Below are 15998 nucleotides of genomic sequence, written 5' to 3'. Positions count from 1 at the left end.
GATTGTAAAATGGAGGATTTGAGCTGATAAGGAACAAGACAGATGAAGGCTGACTGGAAAGGTGAGAGAGACAAAGGAGACGACAGACAAAAATAAAGCTAGAAACATGGTGGGCCGAACCAAACATTATGGTGGGCCAACTTTGGTCCGGGCGCCCCAGTTTGGGCAGCCCTGATCTAAATAAAGACTGTCACAACAGCTAATAGAGCCCAATGTAATTATTGTAATTTTTAGATTACACTACATCCACCTGACAAACAGTTTAGTCCAAAGCAAGTTATAGTAAGTAAGTAAATTCAGCCTTCTCCTTCAGCCTGTTGCTAGTCCAATCAACAGGTGTGAACTGTGGTTCAGCCCTGTTTTCTATCAGTTACTGTCATTCTTCAAATGATGACTTTGGCTTAATAAATATCCGAACCGTTTCATTTCAAAGGGAGGAAACTGTCGTGCAATAAAGCTGCGGTCTGAGGTCTTGGATGAGTCTGAGTGTAATACAGTTCATCCTTAATGGCATCCAAATAAAGCTTATAGCTGCAGGATTTTATGTAGGTTGGAAAGTATTATATAATCATGAGCTCAACACAGATTTAAGTGTAAAGGCCATTAAGTCTTTTGATAATATGATGATTCTCTCTGAAAGGAACATTTAGGTAAAGAACGCTTCATTCAAAGACATCTTATTTCTACAGAATATTTAGAGTATGTTTTCACTCTACAGGCTGAACAGAAAAGAGGAAAAAAAAGATGCAAAGGGTGAAGGATGATTCAGGCTGTTGATCATGGTTTACATTGTGAAGCACAAAAAAGAAACTTTTTTGTAAACAAAGTCACTGACAAACTATGAAACAAAGTATGCACTGTGCTGCTGTGTTATGAAGAAAAACTACACAAAATTGTTTAAAGCAGGGCGGACTAGCAGTTACTCAATACTGAAGGATCAAGAGCCAATAAACAATATTGACAGGATGTCTCCACTTTTGACTGAGCTCTGTGGCTCTCCAATCAGAAATGTTCATTTGGGAGCCCCTGACTCCTTGGACCTGTGCCCAGAAAGCCAGTTCAGTGATCCATCCATGGCTGCAGTCCTTAATTATCATATGTTTTTAACTCTTAACTAATAAAATATTATTTTAAATCAAATTGTATCTGAAAGCAAGTCAAAAAAATAGAGATAGGACCTAAATTAAGATACTTAAATGAAATTGTTTGAATGTGTATGTCCTGAAAAGTCACAGCCACCGAGACTTTAAGAATTTCATGCCAACATCGAAGTTATGAGTACAGTTTTTCTGAAGGGTAATGTAGAAGTGTAGTTCAGAGAATGACAGACTTGACATGAAATGAATGACAGAAACAAAAACAGCTGATCAACTTACAGTGGAGGACTTCTTCTCGCTAGTGTTTGTCAGTTTATGATACTGCACGCATCTTGTGCTCCTGCAGTGTTCTTGTAGCCTGCCTGAGCTTCCCCAAGTCTGAGGAAGGAGGATGAGGGGGAAACAACTCACTTCAGTTGTAGACTGTATATTGAACATGCTTTCAACCTATTAGATATTCTGTCTATGGCTCCAACTCGTTATTTAGACTGTAGTGTTCATTTTTGCACGCACAATTGCTCCTTTAACATTGATAGAATGTTAATCGTTGTCATCATCTACCATCCATCCCAGCTGATAACGCAAACAAAGACATGAAACCTGCCATTTCTTTGTCTTGAATTCAGTCAGTTTGTTTGCAAAGTGATATAAAGTAAAAAGAAAAGCTTTATACAACTAGACACTTAACATGTTTACTCTGCTCTGTTCTCAGTAACTCTTGAACATCACGTGGGCTTCAAGTGACAGCTGTTGCAGATGCTTTTGTAACTGAAAAATCAACCACACCACAGAGATCCCAAATAACACTTCAAACTGAGGCCAGTGAACGCATCTGCCTCACAGAGAGAATACCCATTTAGTGACTTTTTTCACCTGCTGAGTAGTTACTGCCAATTAGTTTAAGGTGCTTGTTTTCATTAGCTGTTTGTGTTGTTTTTTCATGCCCATGTACTCATAGTTTGGTATCTCATGCAACAGAACATTTTCTGGGACTAGACTGGTAGACTGAGTTCATGGGTCAGTCTCTTTAGAACAAACAAGCACACACATGCTTTGGAAAAAAGACCACAAGAAGGTCATAAAGTCTGCTTCCTCTCAGCAAGACCTCATTACCCAGAGGCCACCTCTTTTGGGCCACTCCCTGTCTCAAATGTCACGGTTCAAACCTCCTCTAATACTAAAAAGGTCACACGGTATTAAATAACAGCTTATAATATCATCAGCTGCATTAAAAATTATATTTCCTCCTTTATATGAATAATTCAAGCTTCATTTAATCACATGGGAGGGAACAGCAGGGGAGGTGACTGTTTTCTTTGTCTGCTGTCTGATCTGTGTGCGACACGTGACGTTTGATCTGAGTAAAGCAGATAACAGCAAAATTGACTGACAAGGGTCTGATACAGTGACGTAGTCCAGTCAGTACAATCCTGTGGAGAAAAGCAAACATGTAAAGATGTTTTGCATAATTTTAAATTATTAATAACATCACCAGCTGTATATAAATGTTCATTCAATCTGTCCTGTTTTCCTGTTCTACTGCTTCCACATGGTGGAAGAATGTAACTAAGTACATTTACTCAAACACTTTACTTAAGTACAAATTTGGGGTACTTGCAAAGGTGGATTACTGAATGGGCAGATACACAAAGATCACAAAGACACACAAAACAACTTAAAAAATAAATAAATAAAAGCACACATAAAGCGACACAAACAAATACAAAGAGACATATATTGACCACAAAAGATAGAAAATGACCCCCAAAATGCACAAAACAACATTTAAAGAGAAGCAAAACAAGAGCAAAGATACATAAATTAACTACAAAGAGATACATAATGACTACAAAAGACCCAGAATGACCTCAAAGATACATGAAACAACAACAATGATTATAAAGAGAGGTAAGGTGACCACAAAAACAGGTAAAACAACTATAAAGTCTGTGGTGTGTCTTCACTGGGCCTTTTACACGTTTGTGTCCAGGGTTTTCTCATCATCCATCCATGAGTACTTGTATTTTACTTCAGTGTTCCAACTTGATGTTAAATACTTTTTAATCCACTACATTTATCTGACAGCTTCACTGTCGTAGTTAATTCAAATACTAAGATTTTACATTTCATTATAAAACATAGTAACGTCATGTTTTATACATAAATATATTAAACTACCAAACAGTATATAAATTAATTCAAATAATCAACTTTGGCTATAGCAGTAAAATGCTCACTACAGTCTAGTAAAGTATGTGGTGGCAGCATCAAAAGCAATAGTTACAATCTGCTATAAAATACTTTGTTTTTTGAGTTGAACATTTTTGCTAGTTTGTTTATCTTAAGGTAATGCTGCGTGTCTGCATTAAAATTCAGTGTTTGACTCTAATTTTTTTTTCCTGCTGCAGGATGTTTACTTGTAGTGGAGTAAAGTAAAGCATCTGAAAAACCCAAAGTGATACGCTAGATATGACTATTTAGATTCTATCATCTTTGTGTCCTGTTGTGCATCCACATTACATTTAATTAGTGGAAATGTTGTTGTGTCTTAACCAGATAAAGAGCTCCCCAGGGCTGCCATGTTGTTTAATTTAACGGTTTATCTCTTCCTCTGTCGGCTCATCAGTAGCAGCAGAAGTTTCACAGTCAGGCAGTTTAATTATCAAAAACTTCTATTCTCTGTGAGATGCCACACAAAGTGGCTCATAACCAGCTGGTATAAAGGTGACAGCAAACCCTCTGAAATATGATAGAGGTATTCAACTACACACTGCTTTTTTGCAGGGGGGTCACAGGCTAAGAAGGTTGAGAAACACTGGTTCAGTCTTTAAAGATGAATAATATTTTATGAGTTTATAATTTTTCATATCTCAGTCTGAAAAGTAACTACTGACAATACCTATAACGTAAATGTACTGAAGTAAAAAGTACAAGATTCACCCCTGAAATGTGGTAGAAATATAAAATAGCATGACATGGAAATAGTAAAGAAATGCACAAGTACTCAAAGCTGTGCTTAGGTAGGTATTTGAGTAAATGTATTTAGTTTATTTTTTCACCACTAGAGGACAGTGATGTCTCTTCTTGTTCTTATGTGAGGTGATTTACAGTCCGGTGGTTTTACCATAAATCAGCCAGCCACTGAGCAGCTCCACTGGAGCAGCTGGAGTTAAAGACTGTGAAGAAGAAAAAGGATTTCTGTGTTCAGGATTTTTTGGGGGACCTGAAACACGGCTCACTGATGTGCTGGAGCCATGGTCCCCCCAACACAAATGACCCCGCCTCCCCTCCCCTCTCCCTCCTAATGGTCAGTCATGAACCTGCGTTCAGCGACTCTCTCAGTCTAAAACAGCCTAACAGTTCACTTCAGCTCACTTCAATTCCAACAACTCAACACAGAAAGTAAAAAAAAAATACCATCCTGTCACCGTCCTCTGGCTCTGGTGGCTAAAACATGTCTGGACCCAACCAGTAAGGCTGCTAGACATAGTGTCCATGTTTCAGGACATTTTCATCTCCATCTATTTTGATAATCAATTCATCTTTTTTATTTTTTTTGGACAATTTTTAATTAAAAAAATTCTCTGATTTCAGTTTCCACCTCTCTGACAGTAAAATGAATACTTTTGAGTTCTGGACAACAAAGACTTTTTTCACCATTTTCTGACATTTTCTGACCAAATAACTTATGGATTAATAGAAGAGAATATTTACAGCCACTATAAAAAACCCCACTATATTAGGCTAAACAATTTCACCATATTTTATATAGTGGTAATCCAAAAGTAACAGAAAGTAATGAAGTTACTTTAATATTGAGATACTTGGATTACACCAGTGACTACATTTTTAACAGCTAATTAGTAACTGTATTTGAATATATTTATAAAGTAATTCTTCTACCCCTGTTCAAAAGACACTACGATCACGTACATTTCTACATTCATACATCTGTTATTCTGTGTACATGCTGTGTGATCTCTCTGGACTCTATTAACCTCAAGTTCATGTTGATCCCACTTGACCCCCATCTGAGCTTTAAATCAAAATAACAAAACACATCATAGTTCAGTTAGAGGCACAAGGAACATGATGCAAACAATGATCATGAAGTTAGTGATTTTTTTTCTTGAAAACTAGTTAATATTGCACTTTAAATAAGTTGAGTCCTACGGTGTGACAGTTTTTCTATGTAGCTTTCAGGAATATCCACCACAATAAATTTCCACAGAGGGAATCCAAGATGAATTACCCAGAGAGAAATCAGGACACAGTGATGTGCAAAGGTAGTGTTGAATTACACTACAAATAAAATGGTGAGTCCATTAGTTTCTCCTCTGTCAATATTAGAATTCATCCTCAAGGGAAAATTATACATTTATTGTTGAGCTTGACAGCTTTTCCAACATCTTCTGGCAGCAAATATGAAGGCAAAATGTATGTGTATGCCTACAGAACAGTCCTCCAAAATAATATACTGAGAAAATATGATCTCTGTTTTACACTGCAAAGTGTCATACAAAGGTCGCATTATAGTTCACGCAATATATTGTCACAATATTGTTTCCATGACTTTCAAACAGTTAAAGCTTGTTGGGTTTAAGTGAACTGAACTGACCTGAATTGAAATGAAATCCAGTGCATTTAATTGAAGCGGCAGCGAGAAAGATCGCGAGGATGAGAGAGTGACAGGCAGAGTGAAGGAGTGGGAGGAAGCAGCTTATGGTCAAGTGACTGATCCGGCAGGATTACACGTCTAAATGGAGCTTAGGACGTCTCTTGAGAGAAACGGAGTGAGAGAAATGGCAGAGACCGGAGGGGTTGTATGGAGGTGAAACATATGAAGGAAGGGAGGTAATCAACATTTTGACATTTAGTAGATTAGTGATTTCCAACCTTGAGTTCAGCAGCTCTCCTGTAGGTCACAGTATGGTTAATGGGACAGAAAAGAAGGGTCAGATCTTGTGTACAGATTTAAATGATTTTTTTGGCCGATCTATAATATTTACTTTTATGCAAAATATTGGTTAGTTTTACTTGTTAAAGCCTCAAACATTAAAAGTTTAGAGGTGGAAACTTGTGGTTCATACATACACCTGTAAGAAGGACTCACTTGTGGACACTGCCCTATTTTAACAGATCACAAGCTGTTTTCTTCACTTACAATTAGAGATATTTAATTAATAACAACGTATTGGGACACAGACCTCATCAGTTTATTTTAAATAACCAAAACATTGTTATTAATTAAATATCCCTGATTCCCTGATTACAAGTGAAGAAGACAGTGTGCAGAAGTCTCACCTGTTGATCTACAGGTGGGCAAAAGTTTAGTTCTTGTTTAGTTCACAAGCAAAAAAGGCTGAGAGCCAGAGAACCAGATCCTGAAAGATGAGTAAAATAGGTAAGTAAGGTGAAAATATGTTGATTCATGTAAATGAATATACATGTAATAGCTGGCATTAAAGATTGAGCACCAAGAAAGAAAAGAAGCTATATGTTTATATTCTTTTGTTTCATTTTTTGGCTTTTTGTTTTGTTTTTGTTTTATTTTGGCCAGGTGTCCCTTACAAAAGAGGTGTCCAATCTCAGCTGGACTTATATAGGCTATAAAATATTTATTTAGCATACAATACATTTTAATCTAATATGAGTATTAATTCAAGAAGAAACGAACAGAAATAAATATAAATATAATATATGATATAATATAAATGTAAACATAAACAATTGTGAGGTTCTTGCAGAGGTAAAACTAAGCCACACTTTTCTGTAAATACTTTGTTTGTAATCACAGTGTCAAAATGTGACACATGAGCAAATAAGCGCGGCCACGCCTCTGCAGAACCCTGTGGAAAAGTGTCACATTGCTGAGTTTCATGTGCAGCCAAAACAAATGCGTCATCTTGTCTGTTGTGCTCTGCCCATGTGTGCATGCGAGTGTGTGTGTGTGTGTAGATTAGCCCCGCCCTCAGTCAAACAGACACACTCAGACCTGCAGCTCATGACACAGACGGGCGAAAGACGGAGACAGTGATAAAACCTGGTCACCACATTTCCTGACCTCACAACTTCCGTGCTGTTATAGACTGGGTGCTGCACACCACTGCCCAGAGGCTGACGCCCCGAAATGTCCCGAGTACAGCAAAATAAGAAAAGACGGGCAGAGGGAGAAGCAGGCAGTTTCACCATCTCCTTTCCTTTTCTACCTCCACTTTTCAAAAAGTATTTTCACCATATGACAGTTGTAATTTCACATGGACGCAACAAGTAACATATTTGTATTGACAGAGAACTTAAAGGGACAGTTCACCCCAACCAGAGACACTGGGTTTGAAGTTTTCAAATGCATTTTTTGCCACCAGTACAATTTAATTCCATTATATTGGAGAGATGGCAGACATCTGTACGGCTGATATCTCCAAAACTTTGCAACTCGCTCCAAAACAATCTAGGTGAATAAATAGCACTACAGGCCAAGGGGGGAATATGTGTTTCTGATTTTGGGGTGAACTGTCCCTTAAGGTTTTTAAAGATGCTGACTGGAGTCCTTTAAAACTTCAAAGTTGTTCTATAGCATAAGTTAGTATGGGTTGCATATAATTATCTCTACCAGTAGTCTTGTTGTTGTTGTTGTGGTAGCTCAAAGTTGAGGAGCGGCTCCTGCTGGTAGAAAATAACACAGAGCAAGTCCACAGTTCCTGTTACATCACAAAATGTCTAACTGCTTGAAATTTGATCTGAAGAACATAAAGAGGAGGAGGGCCGCAGGAAGGGGAAAGAAACCCAAGGAAGTAGGAGGGCCGGCTGTAAATCGAAGCAGCCTGTATGTTTGTGTGGACCTGTTTGTTTTCAACTTGTTCATTCATGCTTGTGCATGTGAACAGTTAATGGCTGCGACTAGAAAGTAGCCTGTTCCTGCATTGCTTTGCGTGTAGGTTATGAAATACTCAGTATCAGGACAGCAGTGCGTCCTGATACGACTTATCTCAAAGTTCAAAGGTTGCTGGAGTTCAGTGAGTCAAGCAGGGCTGAATTTTCTGACAGAAAGGTAAGACATGCAGCTGTTAAGACTGTGACTTGCATGTGTTTTCATGCACATTGTTATTGTTGATGTTAATGCACATGTTAATGTTTTTCTCCCTGAGCTGATCGTGTAACTTTTACAGTGCAGACCTGCACTTTTCCTGTGCAAGGAACAGACAGGGCATTCGGCTGGGCTTGAAAAATACACCGTTTTCATGATCATTTTGTTTATCTGTGCTTATGTATTTTTGTTTCTTTATGGGTGTTATTATAACTCTATTAAGGCAGCCTGCTGTGTCTGAGACGGTCTCAATTTCTAAAAAAATACTTATATGTTTCTTCCCTCTAAAAGTGCCCGTTTTGCAGGATACACAGTCATTCCTCTTTTTAATGCCTGTTTTTTTTCTGCCTTGAGTGTTGCCTGATGCACACCATGCATAATGCATAAAATGGAACTGTGCAACACATCATTTTTGATGGAAAGTATCCATCAAGTAACGGAAAGTTTATCAGAAATGCAGTAAACTTTGTGCACACCGTCAAGCACTCATACTACATTTTAAAGATTGCAGTCCCCCTGTTAAGCCTTTTTAAGCAATAACAGTTAGTTATTAGTCAGTTAGTCAGTTGTTAACTTAACTGAAACTTGGCATCAAATTAGAGTGTGACAGAAACAGCAGTGTTAAGAAGAGGGATTTAAGAGGTCCTTTCAGGACACCAACATTTTTACAATGTAGCTGCCAGTCTTGACTAAAACTACGAAAATAAATTATTTAATTCTGGATTCTGGTTTCCCAATAAATACAGACTTTATGATACATGTCACCGCTTTCAAAACCACTAATATTTCAGGTCTGCCCTATTTTTCTGAACTTTTAAGACCCTAAACTGCAATAATATCAGAGGGAGAAGACACAAATACATTGATAACTCTTTAAAGGTTATCAGCTTTCATCAGGATGAGAACTTCTTTAGTAACCTAAACTCACTGGCTAAATCCAGGAAAAGAAATATAATGTATGTTAACATTTTAGTATTTTTATTATTATTGTTTGACCTGCTGTGACATAGAGTTCCCTCTCCTGGGAGATCAGTTAACTTTTTCCTCATCAGTAAGTTGTTCCCTAAACAATGAAGAGAACAAACAACACACTCATTAATAAAAGCAAGATTTTAGTTTATTTTCTCAAAAGTTGTCATTCAGGTATAGTTGATAAGCAAAACATGAGGTTTAATATGAACTGAAACTCTGAGGGGAGGGAGGCACTTTATTTTTTGGTGTTACTGGTCTTATATTTCATATTTACCTTTGAGCATATTGTAATTAAAATGGTCTGAAAGAAAACCATGACTTCTGCTCTTTTAAACATTTAACCTGTGATGGACTCTGGCCAATCACAGGTCGGTGCGGTAAGCGATTCTGGAGAAGGACAGTTGATTGTTGAGTCTCATTCTAACACGGACTGATGGAGATTACCAGTGTTCACTGGACCTGAACTGCATGGACCTGAGCTTCATGTGATAGAGCTGACTTTCTTGTTCTTTATAGTTATTCTGTCATACTTACTACGCCCACTAGAGGTTACCGCCTAACCACTTGGACAGTCAACCTATAGACGTGCGTTTTTCAGTTGAGATTGGCAGCTCATTCGCAGGTTGCTCAACAAATCTTTCTCCAGAATCACTTACTGCATCTTAAATTCAAATCAGAAATGTCAAATGTGTTTTCCATTTACTGCTTCAAATTGATTCAAGAACTAAACTACAGCTACAATTTACAGTACATTCACAACTCAGTTATATACTCACCCACAGTATTCACAAACAATACCATTAAAATATAACAAAAGGACTTGAAACAGGGGAAAATGGTTTGCCACTAAAATTATCTGAATGCTTTTCTATGTAAATGTTGTGTTTTGATTGTAAGAGGAAAGCTGTGCAGTATTTTTGCAAGCGGCTGCTTCAGTTTGGAGATGATGCCAACCACATACAGCCACATGCAGCTCTGGAAGTGTTTTACTGAAATTACCATTAATGCATGGCAGGAAAGTTGCAGAGAAACAGCTGTGATTACTAAAGGAATAAGTGAAAAAAAAGGACAAAACAAATGTCATAATGCAGCAGCTTTTAAAGGACTTTTTGTAAGGTTGTTTTTCTTCTCTCTCGTGTTTGCTCACTCACAACTTAGGCTGCTGTGCTTATGCAGCAACAAATTAAAGACCTTCACCCCTGTCAGTGATTGTCTTGTGGATTGTACAACCATAAGAAAAACTCAAGGTTCACAAGTTCCACTGAGAAACAAACTGGATAGTTTGTTATCTGCACTTCTCCTTGAGTTACACCACCCAAAGCTAAACGTTGTACCACATTGTTACCACATTTACTGAACTAGGAAGGACATTGGTTAATGATCAGTTGTTGTGTTGAAGCAATCATCTGCTCAATCAATCAGTGAAATAAACCCCATGAAGCAGTGGCATTTTGCAATAATGACCCACTCACTACACACAACCCTGCTTATTATTCAGACCTGCAAGCATAACAATGGCCTGTTATTCAGAAATAACAGACCTTTGACCTTTATAAGTAACGTTATGATGGCATTTACTACTTCAGCAGGTAGACCAACCCTTAGTAAAGACCAGCAACAGAGACAATAAACATATATTTTTAAGCTACAAGCACTGAGCCACCCACTCACCAGGGAACAGCTGATGGAGGATGCTGAGCAGAGTTTCTGTGTGATTCAAACATTTCTAATAACTCCACGGCGTTATACGGGCCAAAAGTCAAGATGTATTGAAGGAAGACAAATTTCCAAAATTCATGTCATGTTTTTACATTTGCACACAGTGTTTATTTTGTGGTTAACATAGCTACAGGAATTTCCTTCAAAGCAACTAGGACAGGTTTAATCACTTATTAAATCAAATGGCTCACTGACCTCCATCCAGTGTTGCTTTTGCACTTTTCACCCCAGTGTGTGACCACAGGCTGAAACTCATGTCACCATCCGGTCACAGGTTAATCTCGTCTCTCTGGTTTATGTATAGCATGTTTACATTTTAAACAGGTTTTGGCAGAGTTCACAAATGTTTACCTTAAACTTTTAAGCTCGTTGCCTTGCTGATAGGTCAGACAGAGGGATAAATAAGACAGGACACCTGTCTAACAAGCACTTTCTACGAATTCACAGATGGAGTACGTCTCTTTTCCACCACTGTCCCGTGTTGCCATTTGTGGCGGCACACATGGAAATGAGATGACAGGGGTGTACATGGTGAAAGAAATGCAGAAACAGAAGAGAGATGAGTCTGGGTCTCTCTCTATAACCACCATCCTGTCAAACCCACGGGCTGTGGATGCCTGCAGAAGATACATAGAAAAAGATCTCAATCGCTGTTTCACAAGTGCCCTGTTAAGGTAAGTTGAATAAGAAAATATGTGCCAACATTTTAACGTAGTCTCTGATCAATATGTCTGTCTTGTAACAGCAAAATAAAACTGAAAACAATTACAAATGTGTGTGCATGCATAAGAAAACCATTTAATATGTCTGCTGGCTTCCAGTGACCCCACAACTGACTCTACACTGTATGAGTTGAGGCGAGCCAAAGAACTGAATGCTCAGCTTGGGCCTAAAGGAAGCGATGAGGCTATGGATCTGGTCTGTGATCTCCACAACACCACTTCCAACATGGGCATGTGCCTCATCTTTTACTCTGTAGACTGGATCACCCTGCACATTTACAAATACATACAGGTAAGAGCTTCACAAAGTCATCCGTGTAAATATCTTAAAGGTTACGATCTGCCTTCATCGACCTGGATTGTAATGATGCCAAAGATTTAATACAACAAATGTAGAGAATGTAAAATGCTGGAACGGCAGCTCTCATAATCTTTAAATATATTTAATTTGACTGAAAATAATGCATTGTATGTGCATGCAACAGGGAGACTATTCTAGTTATGACAAAATGTCCAAATAATGTAAATTTTTATGTTCATGGCTGCATGAAAAGAGATGTTACAGACAGTGTATTTGGAGTTAGCAAAGTCAAGGAATCAGAGCATCTGAAACTATTGGAATGAAGTGAAGAACATGCCGACATTAAGCAGGTATAGTGCTCACCAGGCTCACCATTTTAGTTTTGTGAATTAGCATACTAACATTTGCAACAAAGTACAGCTGGTGTCTGTTTTGTAATGAAAAATTTGCGCTGATATTTGTTAATAGATGAAAAGTGATTAGGATTCATTCTCTGGGGACTGAAAATATCTGCTCAAAATTTCATGACAATCTATCCAGGTGTTGTTGAGATATTTTATTTTTGACCAAACTGACCAACCATTTTTTTAGCCTCTGTTCAAGTAATCTACGTTTAGAATTTTTCCTATAAACTGTATGTTGTTTGTTCTCCATATCATGTAATCATGGTCTCATGTCAATAAAATATGAATCTATAGTTAAATACAAGGATAAAGCTGTACATGTAAGGCTCACTGGGTTGTACTGCATGCAACAGCTGTAAATAGTTGATTTATTTATTTTTTAGACCAAGATGACCCATACGCCTGTGAGAGCAATCCAGCTGAATATTCCCATTTCTGAGGCCTATTCCCTTGAATCAGTTGGAAAACATGGCCTCTGTAAGTTTCTGCACCTGCCCAAAGATAAAGAGATTGTTTCTGAATCACTGAATTGATTAAAGTGTAGGCTGTTGAACTTGTTTCTCTTATCCTCTGCAGCAATAGAAGTCGGTCCGCAACCCACTGGTGTGCTCAGAGCAGATGTCTTCACCATGGCGAAAGAGGCTGTGGATCTCATAATAGAATGGCTGCAGGGATTCAACTCTGGTAAGAAACAACAACTGACACCCAGGGGTTCAGATCAAAAAAATCCAAACATGCTTTCTCACTTTCAAGACTCAAGGTTTTGATGTTCTTGGCCCTGGATTAGATTGGAACAGTTCCCCCCTGTGGGTCAGATCAACAAACTTTTGAATGCTTTAGAGGGATAGTTCATCCAAAACACTGCAGGAAAACAGCGCTGCAGAATCTTCCAAACAATGTTAGTTAATGGTGACCAACTTCCAAACATAAAAAACTAATGGAAAGAAACCATAAAATGCCTCCATATTTCCCGTCTGACGCAATCCAAACGACCCGACATGCCGTTTGCACACTGTCACACCAGGTTCAGACATTGTGCGTGTCCACGTGAATGTGGACAGCAGGTGTTAGTTTTGGAATGGAAATTTTGCCCTGGTGTTTGTTCACAGAAATTTGCAACTCTAGTTTGAAACGTTTAACAAAAAAAAGTTTTTTGTAACTACATATCTCTACCAAAATCTAGGCACAGAGATGGTTTGATTTTTTTTATTAACTATCTGCATCTTAAGATAGCACTAGGAATAATTGATATATATATATATATATATATATATATATATATATATATATATATATATATATATATATATATACATATATATATATTTTAATTTGGTTGAACTTTTAAATTGACCTCTGTAACTGTGAGACCCTGGAACACACAGAATCATTACTGATGCTGTCCTTTGCCAACAGGAACAATGTTTGAAGGAGGTGAAGTGGAAGCATACACTCAGTTGAAGAGTATAGACTACCCGAGGGATCCTTCGACCAATGAGATTACAGCCGCCATACACCCCCAGCTGCAGGTACAGGACATCTGGGAAAGATACATGCACACAAAAGTCCTCACTTTAAGTGGCTATAATCAATGGCACATAAGTAGTGATAAACCGAGGCTATGGAGAATGATTACTCAAATCTGCAGCTCATTGTTTAGCAGTCCATCTGCACATTTATTGTTATTTCTTTCTTTCTTTCTTTCTTTTTAGCTTTTGTTTTGGTAAATTATGCATGGGTGAGGTATTTTCAACACTCACCTGACCCATAACAAGAGCTAATCTGCACCGCCAAACCCACAAGAAAATGTGTTAATCAACAACCAGAAGCGTATGCAACCCGTTATTACAGTGGCACAAAAATTGTCAGGGACTGATGATTGCCTGATCCTGCTGCTGGGAACAGCATGTGTGTGTGTGTGTGTGTGTGTGTGTGTGTGTGTGTGTGTGCATGTCCTCAGTTCTGTTATTAATATTTGCTGTTGATTACAATGAAACTCCAGAGTTCAACCAGTTAGACACAGTTTGCGACTGTAACCGGTGAACATAGTTTAGCATTTAGCAGCTCATGAGCCAGATATTATTTCCCTCAGGAGTCAGTAGAGACCAAAAACAGAGTTACAAGGAGCAAGTGAGTATTTGACTTGCATTTGCCAGATGGACAGAAACACAACCCTGAATTAATGCTCATGTTGCTCCGTATGTGTTAATAAGCAAATGTTAGCTAAAAAGTTCAACACAGCAACTTGAAAAGTTATTATTTGCCCATTATTTTGTTCACAACTTGTTTATGGTGCCCCCAAGCAGCCAAAACTCAATTGTTGCAGGTTTAACACTAGACCAGAAAGTGAACAGGCAAAGTATTTCTTTAAACAATGCTTCACGTGATATTTCTATCTGCACATTTAAATTTACATGCTTCAAATCGATGAAGCAAGGACCTCAAACAACAAAAGCTGTCCTGCTGCATAATGACTCACCTGTTGGTATTCTCTCTCTCCAGGATAATGACTTCAAGCCTCTCCAACCAGGCGACCCCATGTTCCTGACATTTTCCGGTGAAACGGTTAAGTATGAGGGAGAAGAACTCTACCCTTTCTTTATAAATGAATGTGCCTACTATGAGAAGAAGATTGCCTTCCATTTAGGCAAGAAGGTCACTCTGACCTTCCCGTCCATTAGTGTGAAGAAGGACTGAGAGCGCAGAGATGGGATGAGATCAAGATACACTGTGGGGATCCTGAATCTATAAAGACTGGAAAATGTGTACACTACGTTTCTAATCATGTTTTAATCACCTCAAATGAGTAAAAGCACAAGTTTGAATGCAATGAATGACACAATAAAATGATTACGTCCTCATACTGTAGGCCTAAAGCAGTTCACTACAGCAGCTCTGCAACAGCTCTGCTTCTGTGAGGCTTAACAACAGGCTTGTGTCTACCAGAGTTGTTTTTGTACTTAGAACAATACTGCACAGGTGGTGGAGTTTTAATCCTCCACCCTCTGTATATTAACTAAACTTGAACATTGGTATTATTTTATTCTTTTTATTTTCATTTATTTTATTTTATTTTTCACTGTGGCAATAATGCAAAACACCATGTTTGAATAAATTGAAATGTGAATCAATCTGAACTTTTGTTTTGACTTTGATCTTTATATGGTAAAATTTACAAAAGGTGTTTGGTCGCTAAAAAAATGCGGAAGTCAGTCAAAGAAATGTTTTCAAAGCACTCTTTAGACAGACAAGTGGTGAAAAGGTATATTAAAAGCCTTCATTTTAGTTGGGCTTATTTGTAGTTTAGTTTAATTTACAATAGAATGCCATTGTCTTTGTCACATCTGAGTGATTTAAAACTGACTAATGAAAGAAACTTTTCTTCTTATGACAATATATTATTTATCATATTTTATTACACGGCATAAATACTTGATTCTGATTGGTCAATTACAACATTCTAAAGTCTGTTATTTCTGTATAACAGACCGTTACCGTGAAGAACAGACTGTTGCTATGGACACAGTTCTGATCATTGACTCTGGAGGAGCAATAGATTCAGTAACAGTAACAGATTAAGTAACTATGTAATAAACAATGAAAATGTACAGTGAGCAGATCATTATTGTGATATAATATCCTGCATCACCTTGGTGGGGTTTATTTCACATTAATGACCTGCTCAAGATTTGCCTT

General features: G+C 37.8%; 1 protein-coding gene across 1 annotated transcript; it reads left to right on the top strand.

Annotated features, from left to right (window-relative positions):
• The first annotated feature begins 7902 nt into the window (after window positions 1-7902).
• LOC146329882 (N-acyl-aromatic-L-amino acid amidohydrolase (carboxylate-forming) B-like) lies at window positions 7903-15163 on the top strand. Its single transcript, XM_084715264.1, has 7 exons — window positions 7903-8148; window positions 11323-11549; window positions 11697-11889; window positions 12686-12779; window positions 12879-12986; window positions 13719-13831; window positions 14805-15163. Exons 2-7 carry the CDS (start codon window positions 11323-11325, stop codon window positions 14997-14999), a joined length of 930 nt encoding a protein of 309 aa, XP_084571390.1. The 5' UTR covers window positions 7903-8148; the 3' UTR covers window positions 15000-15163.
• Window positions 15164-15998: the final 835 nt, after the last annotated feature.

Source organism: Lutjanus erythropterus, chromosome 3 (genome assembly GCF_056507025.1).
Source record: "Lutjanus erythropterus isolate fLutEry1 chromosome 3, fLutEry1.hap2, whole genome shotgun sequence".
Lineage (NCBI taxonomy): Eukaryota > Metazoa > Chordata > Actinopteri > Lutjaniformes > Lutjanidae > Lutjanus > Lutjanus erythropterus.
This window is presented reverse-complemented; position numbering and strand designations above follow the sequence as displayed.